General features: G+C 41.7%; 1 protein-coding gene across 1 annotated transcript; it reads right to left on the bottom strand.

Moving 5' to 3' along the window:
• Positions 1-3,872: 3,872 nt before the first annotated feature.
• LOC140912637 (olfactory receptor 5AR1-like) lies at positions 3,873-4,811 on the bottom strand. Its single transcript, XM_073347348.1, has one exon. It carries the CDS (start codon positions 4,809-4,811, stop codon positions 3,873-3,875), a length of 939 nt encoding a protein of 312 aa, XP_073203449.1.
• Between the last annotated feature and the right edge of the window lie 8,940 nt (positions 4,812-13,751).

The following is a 13,751-nucleotide window of genomic DNA, read 5'->3' as shown; positions in this document are numbered from 1 at the left end:
TCATTTGGCCATAAACATTTTAGTCAAATGAGCTAAAAATACATAAGGGGTTTTATTAAAACCTAACTGCCCCAAGAAAAAAATGGGGGCTTAAAATGGGTCCAAGCAGCCGTAAAATCTGCAGAACACTGCCAGGCATTAATAAAATGTGTTAGGTCTCTGTATTCACAGGTAAGAAAAGTCCTGCTCCAAGAAATGTCAACCAACCTGCCATTGGTTAAAAAACAGGTAACTGGGTCTACGTACAGGTCCATCAACACAAAACTGCTCTGGCCCCACGCTAAAAAGGCCCTTAGCAAGTCCTGCTAACTACCAACACTGCTGTAAAGTGCCAAGAGCTCACTGCCTGAACCCATGCTTCTTTCTGCAAAAAAGCCCCTTGGCCTCAAAATAACTCTACTTCAACTACTAATCAGCCGCTCCCTCCTTCTGGTATTGCTTTTCCTCCTTCTGGACAGCAAAACTAACAAACAAACAAACTGAAGTGCTAGTAACCGCTCACTTGTCCAGTAATGAAATTACCACACAGCCAGCATTTGCTAAAAAAACCCAGACCACTGCAGGGTAACGTGCTGGTCACTTCTCCCCTACATGGTACTAAACCACACCTGCTTCAAACAAAAAAAACCCGCTCTCTCTGCTAAAACTGCCAACATCCAAAAATTCCTAACCACAAAAAACATTAAAAACTAACCCTGGTAAAAAAACAAAAAATTATACACTAGCCAAAAAAGCCTTGTAAAACCCATGCTTAACAAAGTGGTATTAATTAAATGTGGGGCTTTATTCCACTGGCTGCGCCCTGTGTTTTTAAATAAGTATCTTCAGCATGTATTGTCCTTTCTGATTGGCTGTTAAATAACAAATACCAGAAGGGCCTTGTTGCCACTGCCCCCGCCATTTTCTCCACTATACTATCCCCCGTAACACATCCCAGTACAGACAATACCATATAGTCTAATAACACCCAATAGCCAAGGCCTTCCCACTTTAGTAATTTATTTAAATATTGTTTAAAAATATTTTTAACATTCAAAATATCCCATATAAGCAAACAATTAAATAAAACAAACCGGTCAGTAAAAGTAAAGGTATATCACATGACTACAAATAAGCCTAAAGAATTTAAAATGTAAATTAGTGGGTTTTATAATGGGGTTAATATAATGGCCATTCCAGGGGTCTGTAGTATATATATATAAAAAATGGGTCCTTATTGTTTTTGGTGACCCAATTAGTAAATAATCAAATTCATATTTAAAAAAGGTGTGTTCTGCCACCAAAAAATTACCTGTACTAAAATAGTCCCAGTAATTAATAACCTAATCTGTACCGTATTGCAATATACCCCTTCCTATGCTGTTCATGTCAATGCTTCTTAAAGGTACATGAAAAATTTTAAACAAATGTGGTATCGTATTTATTAAAAAAATGTTTTAAAATACTAATTAACAGTAATTAATGTTACATTAAAAATTGTAAATTTTTTTTGGCCCTATCTTGTTTCAGGTCAATTTTATATATCCAAACTGCTCCAAGGGGGCTGCTGTTCTTTTGGCACAACAAAGGCCCTGGGTCTCCTCTAGAAAAAGGAAATCTGGTAAAACACCTATAAAATGGTGCCAGGAGTGCAGCAGCAATTTAAAACATTTCAAGGCCAACAGCATAATAACAAATTAAAACAGCTAAAAAAGGCCACTGGACTTATTACTAAAGGACAGTTAACCCAGGTACAGGCTAAAGTTGGTAAATTACACGTTATCTCCACCCTTAGTTCAAGGACCCAAAAGCGGTTAACAAAAATGGTATTAAATATCACTAAGGCGAAAAAAAATGCAGTAAAATCTGGCATGTTCAAACATTCAGAATTTCCCAGATAACCAGCTAACAGCCATTCAAAGTAACCTTAAGCACCAGGCTTGGTCCACTGCCCTTACTAGTGCTTCAAAAGTGCCATCTCATCTGTGGCCGTAAAAACAAACTTAAACGTTTTCAGGGTAAAGTTGCAGTCACTCGCAGTGCTCCTTCCAAGCCTACAGGCCAGTGAAAGGGGTGTGGGCTCCCACATACCAAATCCTGCCGGGTCCATAAAAAAATGCATAGAACATGAAACAATTCACGGTAATATTAAAAAAAATTAATTCCCCTGGTATGCCTAGCCAATTTATAGTCAGTGCTCCTAAAATAACACCCAGTGTTTACATAAAAATAAAAAGCCAATAAACATTTTTGGCCTTTAAAGCCCCCACAGCCTCAGTGCGCACAAAAGCTAAAGCCAAAAAAAATTGTCACGGTTTATAACAGCATTTGTTAAAAAAGTAGAAAACAAAAAGCGACCCTAACAAAACACCTGCTCTTCTAAGAGAAATTACAGCTGTGTAAACGTTAAGGTCACCATTTGCAAAACATACATTTTAATTTCACCACTGCTGCAAAAAATCTTTATCTATTGGCCTGCAAATTAAGTCCTACAATTAAATCTTAGGCTTCAAATACCCTTTAATTAAGCCACCTTCATACCCGACCAATTCCAAACCCTACACTCACTCCTACCACAGGTTCAAAAAAATCTGTAAATTACAAGGCCAACTCTATGTGCTTCAAAATATATATCAAATTAAAACACATGCCTTTCATACCATCTATAAAGCATTTATCTTATCAACTAATTATAATGTATGGTGCTATGTAACTAAGGCTACAAAATAACCCCAGCTTACTATTACAATAAACACATTGTTTTTGTTTAATTTAAAAATTTGTTATTGTGGTTATAAAAAACAAGAACAACAAAACTACCTTTCATGTTCATACTAATTACGCATTATCGTTACATCCAACCAAAAGTTATGGGGCTAAACCTGATCCTTTTAATCTAAAATCAAAAATACAAGGTCTAAAAAATAAAAGTTTAAAAATGATGGTTGTGCTAAAAGCACTAAAGGGGGGAGTGTGAAAAAAGGGATTTAAGTGCAGCCATCTTAGTTCTGTTAAAAAAAAAAAAGCAAAAGTCAGGCTAACTCTAACCCCTAAGAACGCAAAACTTATCAAGGCAAAACTGGTGCAAGCGAATAAAAATTGCAAAGCAAAGCTGTTTTTAACTTTGCCTTAAAATAATAAAATGTAATTGTAGTAAAAAAATATTTAAAAGAAATAAAATATTTTAAAAAATGTATAAACAAAGCAGAGCTTTATGTAATAAAAAGGTATAAATATTTGCCTTACATTGTTTATACTTTAAAAATTAGCATAAAAACGGACACTATCCAAACGGCTGTCTTCCTTCTTGCAATTGCCTAAAAATAAAACTGTCTCTAACTTGTTGCATGCAAACTAAAAGTAAGAACTTGTTTTCTTCTACAATATCCATTTGTTCTTTTGTCCACATTGGTACTGAGCTTAAATAATTCCTCTCCCTCCATTGTATTTATCATTTACCTAGATTTCAGTAAGGTGTTTGATACAGTGCCACATGGGGAATTATTAATTTAATTGGAAAAGATGGGGATCAATATGAAAATTGAAAGGAATAAGGAATTGGTTAAAGGGGAAAGACTACAGAGGGTCATACTGAAAGGCAAACTGTCAGGCTGGAGGAAGTTACCAGTGGAGTTCCTCAAGGATCGGTTTTGGGACCAACAGCAATTGTCCTTTAAGCCAAATGCCAGAGCATCTTGCCAATTCTACGTAGTGTCACAGACCCTCATTCGTGGATCTTGAAAACAGCAATTTCTAACATTATATTTTCTGTACACAGTTCAATACAACGTAACGTCACATGGAGTAGCTGAGTCAGAGAACTAAGGATAATGATACAGAGAATTCATTCTTCTATCTGCTGTTTATTGGTTAAAATATAATAATGATTATAATTACCAAGAAAAAATCTTCCTATATAACACCCTTTTAAAGGCATCATTTACCTCCTTGTTTCTCAGGCTGTAGATCAGGGGGTTCAACATGGGGATCACAAGGGCATAAAACACAGAGGTAACCTTGTCTTGGTCCATCAAATAGCTGGAACTGGGTCTTAAATATATACATATCAGTGTCCCATAAAACATAGTGACGACTGTCAGGTGGGAGGCGCAGGTGGAAAAGGTTTTGCGTCTCCCCTTGGAAGAATGGATCCTGAGAATGGCCACAAGGATGCACATGTAGGAGATTAGGACACCCAGGAAAGTAGTCATGACAATTACAGTCGAGAAAGTGAAAAGTACAAGGTCAGTGACCTGGGTGTCGGAGCAAGACAGCTTCAGCATGGGGGGCACGTCACAGAAGAAATGGTTGACAACACTGGAGCTGCAGAAGGACAGACTGAATATAAATAGAGTTTGCACAATTGAATTCACAGAGCTACAGACATATGTGCCAGCCACCAACGGGACACAGTGTCTCTTGGACATAATGGTTCTGTAGAGCAGTGGATTACAGATAGCTTTGAAGCAGTCATACGCAATCACAGCCAGGAGGCAACATTCACTGGTCACAAAAAAACAGACGAAGAATAGTTGGGCCGCACACTCAATGAAAGGAATGGTTCTCGTCTCTGCTACCAAGGTCATGAGCAGCCTGGGAGCTATGGCTGTGGAATATCCAATATCTACAATGGACATCTGGCTTAGGAAAAAGTACATGGGGGTATGAAGTCGGGTTTCAACCATGATTAACGCTATCATCCCAAGATTCCCCATCAGGCTGACCACATACATCACTAGGAACAACATAAAGAGGGGGATCTGTAGATCTGGATGATCTGTGAATCCTACGAAAATGAACTCTGTCACCGTGGTGTGATTTCTCTCTGCCATTTATTCCAGAAACTCTCTCCTCTGCTGGTGAAAAATAAAAATAAGGATTACAGTTAATCACGGGCCAATAGAGTATTGAGTACAGATCCCTCATAATCCCTGTGATTGTTCCTGTGAAACAGTGTATAAACATAACACATCAAAGGACACTCCTAGGAAATGTTCTCTTTGTATTTCCCACATGCTTTCCATTAGAGATAGGATATGACCCAGCTACAGAAATATTGTATACTCTGTGTTAATATGCATGAAACCATCCAGTGGGTCAAATCTTCTATAAAATAAGAGATATATAGATTGGGAGTGTTTAGTTTAGAAGGGAGGCAAATAATCTGCTATCAGTGTACGCAAATAATCAATGCTATAGAGTTTATTCATGGTCATTGATTTTCTCTTCCTAATCCAAACGACCTCAAAGGGCACAAGGGATGCTCAGTGCCCCTTTTATATAGGTGCCTAAATAGAAATTTAGGTGCCTACTATGAGGCAGCCCCAGCGGAAAAGTTTGGTATCACTGTCTATGCAGCCTTAAAGTGTCACTGTCCTATTGGAGTCAGTCTATGTTTTACAGACATTCTTTGTCACCATGTGCATTATTTTTCCTCCCTCTTACAAATCCTCTCAGAGGTACTAACATTTGTAAGTGGTGTGGACTGTAACTGATTCTATGGTTACTTTTGACTCTCAGATTCCCAGAGCCTAGAAATGAGAAAATGCATCTCCTAGGGATAAATACGAAGTTAACCTGTGGAACTCCTTGCCAGAAGATGTTTTGAGGGCCAAGACTATAGCAGGGTTCAAAAAAGAACTAGATAAGCTCATGGAGGATAGGTCCATCAATGGCTATTAGCCAGGATGGGCAGGGATGGTGTCCCTAGCCTCTGTTTGCCAGAAGCTGGGAATGGGCGACAGGGGACGGATCATTTGATGATTGCCTGTTCTGTTCATTCCCCCTGGGGCACCTGGCACTGGCCACTGTCAGAAGACAGGATACTGGGCTAGATGGACCTTTGGTCTGACCCAGTATGGCCGTTATGTTTCTATGGAATTTCACTGTCACATTCACAAAGAGATGCTCAAAAGATAATAATAATGACATTTCTTACCAGTCATGGTGTAGGTGTACACTCAGTAAATTCCATTGTGGTTTGTATTTGGTGGAGGAAGTTATGGGCTGGTTTGACTCCTCATTAACTAATTGACTTCAGCTGAGCTACTCTACCTTCACACTTGTGAGACTGAGATCAGAATCTGGCCAGTGACACGGTAACACAATGTGAGATCTGTGCTGATGGGCGCAAAGCATCTCATGCCCGTTTGTAATCTTTAGGATAGAAAGAAAATGAGTTGGAGATAATGTGGGAGTTTCCTAGTTACTGGAAAAAACAGAGGTCTCGATATTCTGCATATTCCCTCTCTCTTTACATCTCTGCTAGACAAGTAAAAAAAAATGAAAATTTTAGTCAATATAGGGAACTTAGGAATTGCCATACCAGATCAGACAAATGATGCATCTTATTGAGTATTGACTATGCATTGGCAGTCTTTGCAGTGTGCTTCAGGGAAAGGGGCAAAGCCCTCACGGTAGGAAGTTATTCAATAACAGGCCTATAGGGGTATTTTCATCCTACATCCAGGCAATTAGTGGTTGCCTCATGCTCTGAAGCCTGAAGGTTTACATCCCTTGCAAATGTCTGTATCATACCTAATGTAACTGTTCTTAATATTCATACTGTGAATCAACCCCTCCTCCCCCGGCCTCCCAAAATAAAACATACCAAAAAAACCAACCCTGCTCAAAAAGTCTTTACGGTTGAAAACTTCAGCAACTGAAAATTAGGAAATGCCAGATTTGTGGTTGCCTATGCAACCTTAATTCTGCCCTCTTGGGTGTTTGCATTATGATAGTCTTTAATTGCATTATCACATGCTGTTTTTTCTTAAAACCACTGGACCCCTGCCTTATTCAGTGTATAGGGCAGACTAACTTTTGTGTGACTGAATAGACAACCTAAATGATGTTCTGTTAATATAGTTTTGCATATGCTTTTTTTGCCTCTGTTTTCACTAACAAGGTTAGCTCCCAGACTGCTACGCTGGGCATCACAAAATGGGGAAGAGATGGACAGCCCTCTGTGGAGATAGAGGTGGTTAGGGACTGTTTAGAAAAGCTGGACGTGCACAAGTCCATGGGGCCGGACGAGTTGCATCCGAGAGTGCTGAAGGAACTGGCGGCTGTGATTGCAGAGCCATTGGCCATTATCTTTGAAAACTCGTGGCGAACCGGGGAAGTCCCGGATGACTGGAAAAAGGCTAATGTAGTGCCAATCTTTAAAAAAGGGAAGAAGGAGGATCCTGGGAACTACAGGCCAGTCAGCCTCACTTCAGTCCCTGGAAAAATCATGGAGCAGGTCCTCAAAGAATCAATCCTGAAGCACTTGCATGAGAGGAAAGTGATCAGGAACAGCCAGCATGGATTCACCAAGGGAAGGTCATGCCTGACTAATCTAATCGCCTTCTATGATGAGATTACTGGTTCTGTGGATGAAGGGAAAGCAGTGGATGTATTGTTTCTTGACTTTAGCAAAGCTTTTGACACGGTCTCCCACAGTATTCTTGTCAGCAAGTTAAGGAAGTATGGGCTGGATGAATGCACTACAAGGTGGGTAGAAAGCTGGCTAGATTGTTGGGCTCAACGGGTAGTTATCAATGGCTCCATGTCTAGTTGGCAGCCGGTATCAAGTGGAGTGCCCCAAGGGTCGGTCCTGGGGCCGGTTTTGTTCAATATCTTCATAAATGATCTGGAGGATGGTGTGGATTGCACTCTCAGCAAATTTGCGGATGATACTAAACTGGGAGGAGTGGTAGATACGCTGGAGGGGAGGGATAGGATACAGAAGGACCTAGACAAATTGGAGGATTGGGCCAAAAGAAATCTGATGAGGTTCAATAAGGATAAGTGCAGGGTCCTGCACTTAGGACGGAAGAACCCAATGCACAGCTACAGACTAGGGACTGAATGGCTAGGCAGCAGTTCTGCGGAAAAGGACCTAGGGGTGACAGTGGACGAGAAGCTGGATATGAGTCAGCAGTGTGCCCTTGTTGCCAAGAAGGCCAATGGCATTTTGGGATGCATAAGTAGGGGCATAGCGAGCAGATCGAGGGACGTGATCGTTCCCCTCTATTCGACATTGGTGAGGCCTCATCTGGAGTACTGTGTCCAGTTTTGGGCCCCACACTTCAAGAAGGATGTGGATAAATTGGAGAGAGTCCAGCGAAGGGCAACAAAAATGATTAGGGGTCTGGAACACATGAGTTATGAGGAGAGGCTGAGGGAGCTGGGATTGTTTAGCCTGCAGAAGAGAAGAATGAGGGGGGATTTGATAGCTGCTTTCAACTACCTGAAAGGGGGTTCCAAAGAGGATGGCTCTAGACTGTTCTCAATGGTATCAGATGACAGAACGAGGAGTAATGGTCTCAAGCTGCAGTGGGGGAGGTTTAGATTGGATATTAGGAAAAACTTTTTCACTAAGAGGGTGGTGAAACACTGGAATGCGTTACCTAGGGAGGTGGTAGAATCTCCTTCCTTAGAGGTTTTTAAGGTCAGGCTTGACAAAGCCCTGGCTGGGATGATTTAACTGGGAATTGGTCCTGCTTCGAGCAGGGGGTTGGACTAGATGACCTTCTGGGGTCCCTTCCAACCCTTATATTCTATGATTCTATGATTCTATGTAATTTCCTAGGTTTTTAAAAAGACAAAACTCATTTCTGTCACAACACCTCCATTCTGCATCCTCTTGGTTTGCACCTGTAACCACCTGCACTGCATTACAGACTTCCACCACTTCTGTTACAGGCCTTTGCAAGAGCAAGCTATTTTCCTATAGATGACCAGGGAGATGTGTAGGATCTGTGGAGAGCCTGACACAGTATTCTGCCTCTCTTCCTCTGGGGAAACTGAGGGAGAGCCTGACCACGTAAAATCCCCAGAGAGGGGAATGAACCACTGGGCCATATATGTAATGCAGAGGTGGCTCTCTCCTGCTCCAGTCAACTCTGGTTGAGAAGGTCCAGAAGCAGTCACTATTCCAGGTGTAACATTGTCAATGTCTGCTGCTTTTTTTGGTGGTAACACGGGCCCATCTGTTTAGAATACAGGTGTTATACTAGCCGGAAGCTCAAATTTTGCTCACAACTGAAACAAAAAATGGTGACAGTGGTTATCAAAAGCTAAAACTCAGCTAAACCTGAAGAGAATTTCATGGGGAAAACAAAAAAAAACAAACAAACAAAAATGCTCTTCTCAAGTCCAAGGGCTTTCTCCCAACTGAAGTTCAAAAACTTGCTGCAAACAATGGAGGTGTTTTAGCTTCTCAAAAACAAGAATCTGTTTGAATGGAAAGTGCTCGGTAACCTAATACAGAAAACACCACCAGCTCCTCCAGTAGTAAATGTCCGATTCTTTTTATGATTATTAAATATAGAGCTGATAAAGGTGCTTGATTTTGTAACCTAAACTCATACTTCATAGCTCTCTGTCCTTCTCCAGAGACTGGACCACGCAGAGCTAACAAACAGAGGCATTTTAAATCAGGTAGTTCGTTTTTTCAGATCCTGAGGTCCTGGACTTCATCTCCAGTGCCAATGACAAGAACCAAGAGCATTGTGTTACAAGTGATATTAAGTGGAGACAGAAATATTATGTTCCTCCCCAAACCAGGCACAGAACCAGGTGTGTGACAAAGTTTTCTGAGGACTCTGGGTCTGATCCTCTTACCTGCTGTTGTGTATCTGCCTTGACCTGCAGACTGTCAGAAGGAGATGTAGTATTGTAGACTGGAATCTTGAGTTGCCTTTAATTTATGCTGTACCCATTCAGTGTGTAAATAGAGAACTTCAGTTCTGAAAATTGTCACTGCAGCACCAGATCCTCTCGAGAATTGTTGAGTTAACACCACAATTCTTCATGCGAAAGACGACATTTGAGACTAAATAAATGAGATGGCAAAATAAGACAAAAGAAAACAAGAGATTATATTTTATGTTTTTCCCTGTCTGTTATTTATCTTACACTATTTGATTCTTCTGCAAATAGATACCGTCAACATAAGCAATCCTGTAGCTTCATGTACCTTTTCCCACTGTGTATTAGTCTGAAGCAGAAAAGCCAAAAATAAATATCAGGTCAAAATATCTGAAAAGCTGATGACAGGGAATCTAATTTAAAGTCCAAAAGCAAAAGATTAAGAGAATATTTCTTCCTATTCTGTCAGAGCTGAGTGGATTAAGCCTACCTGTGGAGAAAGAGGTATGTTATCACTTATCCCAGTAGAATGGTGTGGGGCTGACACAAGGGGTTTTTATTTGGTTCGGTGGCAACTAGGGACAAAATCCCTGAAGCAGCATGAACCTCAGAATGTCAGAAAAACAACAAGGAGTCCGGTGGCACCTTAAAGACTAACAGATTTATTTGGGCATAAACTTTTGTGGGTAAAAAAAAACCATTTCTTCAGATGCATGAAGTGAAAATTATAGATACAGGCATTGTTACACTGACACATGAAGAGAAGGGAGTTACCTCACAAGTACCAATTCGATCAGGGTGGATATGGTCCACTCCCAATAATTGATGAGGAGGTGTCAATTCCAGGAGAGGCAAAGCTGCTTTTGTAGTGAGCCAGCCACTCCCAGTCCCTATTCAACTAGTGACACCATCAGAGGACCCAACCACATCAGCCAACCATCAGGGGCTCATTCACCTGCATGTCTACTAATGTTATATATGCCATCATGTGCCAGCAATGCCCCACTGCCATGTACATTGGCCAGACTGGACACCTCCTCATCAATTATTGGGAGTGGTCCACATCCACCCTGATTGAATTGGCCCTGCAAACACTGGTTCTCCACTTGTGAGGGAACTCCCTTCTCTTCATGTGTCAGGATAACAATGTCTGCATCTGTAATTTTCACTCCATGCATCTGAAGTGGTGGTTTTTTTACCCACAAAAGCTTATGCTCAAATAAATCTGTTAGCCTTTAAGGTGCCACCGGACACCGTGTTGTTTTTGTGGATACAGACGAACATGGCTACCCCCTGATAGAATGTCAGAAGAGATCATTAAAATGTCTTTGATGTCTCCTGGAGGCTGGGGATAATAAATCACAGATTCCAAAATAGAACAGCTCTAACAGGAGAGATCGAGGGAGAACCACACCAGAATATCCCATATTTCAGCAACTAGAGTGCCCACAGGAGAGGTGGGAGACCCCTGGTGAAATCTCTTCTCCTTTGAGGTGGAAGGGGTAGGCATCTGGATGCTCAGAAAGAAGTAGCTGTGTGCATACTCAGAGGCAGAAACAGGCACAAAGGAGCTTTTACTGCAAAAATGTAGGTGCCAAGTGAGTTTAGGCACCTATGGAGTTTGGCCTCAGCTGAGAGGTGATTTCAGGAATAGCAATGGGGCCTGGTTCTGGATTGAGATGCCCAAAGTGTCAATTAGATTTAGGAGTACAGGTTTCATCTCTGCCATGTGCCAACACTTAGATCTGGCCTACAGCCGAAAGATTTACAGGTGTTGCTATATCTGTTAGGGATGTGCTTCTCCTCTGATATACTTATACTGGTATAAGCATCAGTGTGGATGAAGTTATATCAATATAAAGGTGCCATATACTGAATAGGTCCACAGATTATAGGCCAGAGAGGACCATTGTAACCAGCTAGTCTGACCTCCTGCATAATACAGGCCATAAAGGAAATGTTGAAAGGATTGACTCAGGTGAAACCCCAATCTGTGCATCTCCACCTCCATTAGCAGGGATCATGGACTAGCCATTGCACCACAGAGCTACCTATCACATTGCATCAGTGCTTTCTCCCTCGTGCTACCCTAGAACAAAACAGCTTTACCCTGCTGTAGCTAAGCCTATTCTACAGGGCAGAGCTGAGTGAAATTCAGAATTTCCATGCCATGGGAAAAACTGACTTGGGATGCAAACCAATGTTGACAAATCAAGGAAAAAAGTTAAAATATTAACATTTTGTACAGAATGGAAATTCTGAAAAATGTCCATTTGCAAATGTCAAAATCTTTGGTTTTCAAATTTTTGATCAGCATGAAACATGTGGACGTTCCAAAATTGACATGCTTCCTGTCGGTGTATTGACCTGACTTAAAAGGCTGCTGCCTGCCTCAGATTGAAATGTATTTAGTTGGAAAGTTTCAGCCTGTTCTGCCATTTCTGAGACCAAAGCTAGGGGAAAAGACATTGTTGTGCCCACATTAAAAAAAACCACTCCACCACAGATGACTTTTCCTCTGAAAAGCTCTGGTGACCCCAAGCTTTGCAGCAGTGATGTGAAATTTGACAGGGTGGTGCCTTATGCCAATCTGATGAAAATCTGCCCAAATTTGACCCTATAAAAATTGCTGCTCACACAGGATCAATCGAGATTTGCTAGAGCTTCCCAGTTTAATCCCCCCAAGAGTCCATCTGCCCTGGGAAGGCAACATCCCAGGGATTCCAGGGGCTAAGCAGGGGATTTTCCCAGCAATTCCAGTTCTGGGCTGTTGCAGGGTCTCAAATTGGGCACCCAAAATTAGTGGCAAGTTTTGACCTTAATTTCTCTGTGCCTCACTTCCCTACCTCACAGGGGCATTTTGAAAATAAATTCAGACACTACAGTAATAAACACCCTGGAAAAGCACATGAGCAAATTATGAATTCTGTCTCCAGAGCAAGGCTGGAAGAGTTTAAATAAGGCCTGGTGTAGAAGGGCTCTGCAGGGCCCTCTTAGCTCCTGCCAGGCTGACAATGTCCCTAGGAGACCCTGGGGTTCAATAATCACTGGTGTCATTCATTTACAGGTTGTGTTCCCACCACCTTTTCACCATACACAGCTTTAGGTTCCCATGTCAACCTAGGAGAGATGCACTATCTCTGCCTCCACTCCCTTACTCTCCCCCACTTTTGGCGGCTGTTCTCCCAGCCTTTTCTATAGCCCCAGGCTAATTGGGTGGGTAACTGTCTCCCATTCACCAACTTGGTGCAGTTTTTTCTAGCCAGCTCCAATTTGCTTCCCTTAATGGGAGCTGGCGTGACAGAGGGCTGAGTCAGCAGCTCTTGCCCAGCTCTCCGTCACACCTGGGCCCATACATTGAATGATGAGGCTAAAACAAAATACTGAACAGCTGCTTACAAAGTGGGCACTTTCCATTCTCTGCAGTCAAGCTGGCTGGGAACTTTTTAATAAAATGGATTTCCCCCCACAAATATGGATTTGCCAAATAGGAATCTTTTAATTGGAATGTCTCAGTTTTGATTCAACATTTCTCAGGTTCAGGATGGAATTTGTGATTAAACTCCAGAGACATAGAGAGAGCAACTCCAAAATAGCCAAATCCCAGCTAGCAGGGCACTCACCTGGGATGTGGGAGACCCCTATTCAAGTCACTTCTCTGCCTAATTAAGAGCAGGGAAATAGATCTATGTTTCCAATATCACATGTGAGTGCCCTAATGTCTGCCCTGTTTTCTATTCTATGGTGCATCTCTGTCTCTCAATCTCTCCTGTTGGATGAACAATAAAGGATTCATTGGGACACACAAAGAGAAAGTCTATCTTGATAGCCCAGTGATTGTAAGCCTGATCTGGGATGTGAGAGACCCAAGTCCAAGTGCCTGATTTGGAATGGGGAAGAAGGAGTTGTGATCAGCTTGGTGGGAGAGTTAGTGAGTTTGGGGAGAGTTAGGTGTGGCCCGGGGAAGAGCATGCACAAGAAACTGTGGGTTTGCCTAGAGGGAAGAGAGCTATGGGGAATGGTACTGCAGGTGATGGACATGGATGATGACAAACTGATGCCCCCCCTTTCTATAAGTGTTATGACATTCTCTCCAGCATCCTTTCTCCCCCAACCTTTTCTGTGGTGGTCAAGTC

This window comes from Lepidochelys kempii, chromosome 6, assembly GCF_965140265.1.
Source record: "Lepidochelys kempii isolate rLepKem1 chromosome 6, rLepKem1.hap2, whole genome shotgun sequence".
NCBI classification, from domain to species: Eukaryota; Metazoa; Chordata; order Testudines; family Cheloniidae; genus Lepidochelys; species Lepidochelys kempii.
The sequence above is the reverse complement of the archived record's forward strand: the minus strand, read 5'-3'. Positions and strand labels throughout refer to the sequence as shown.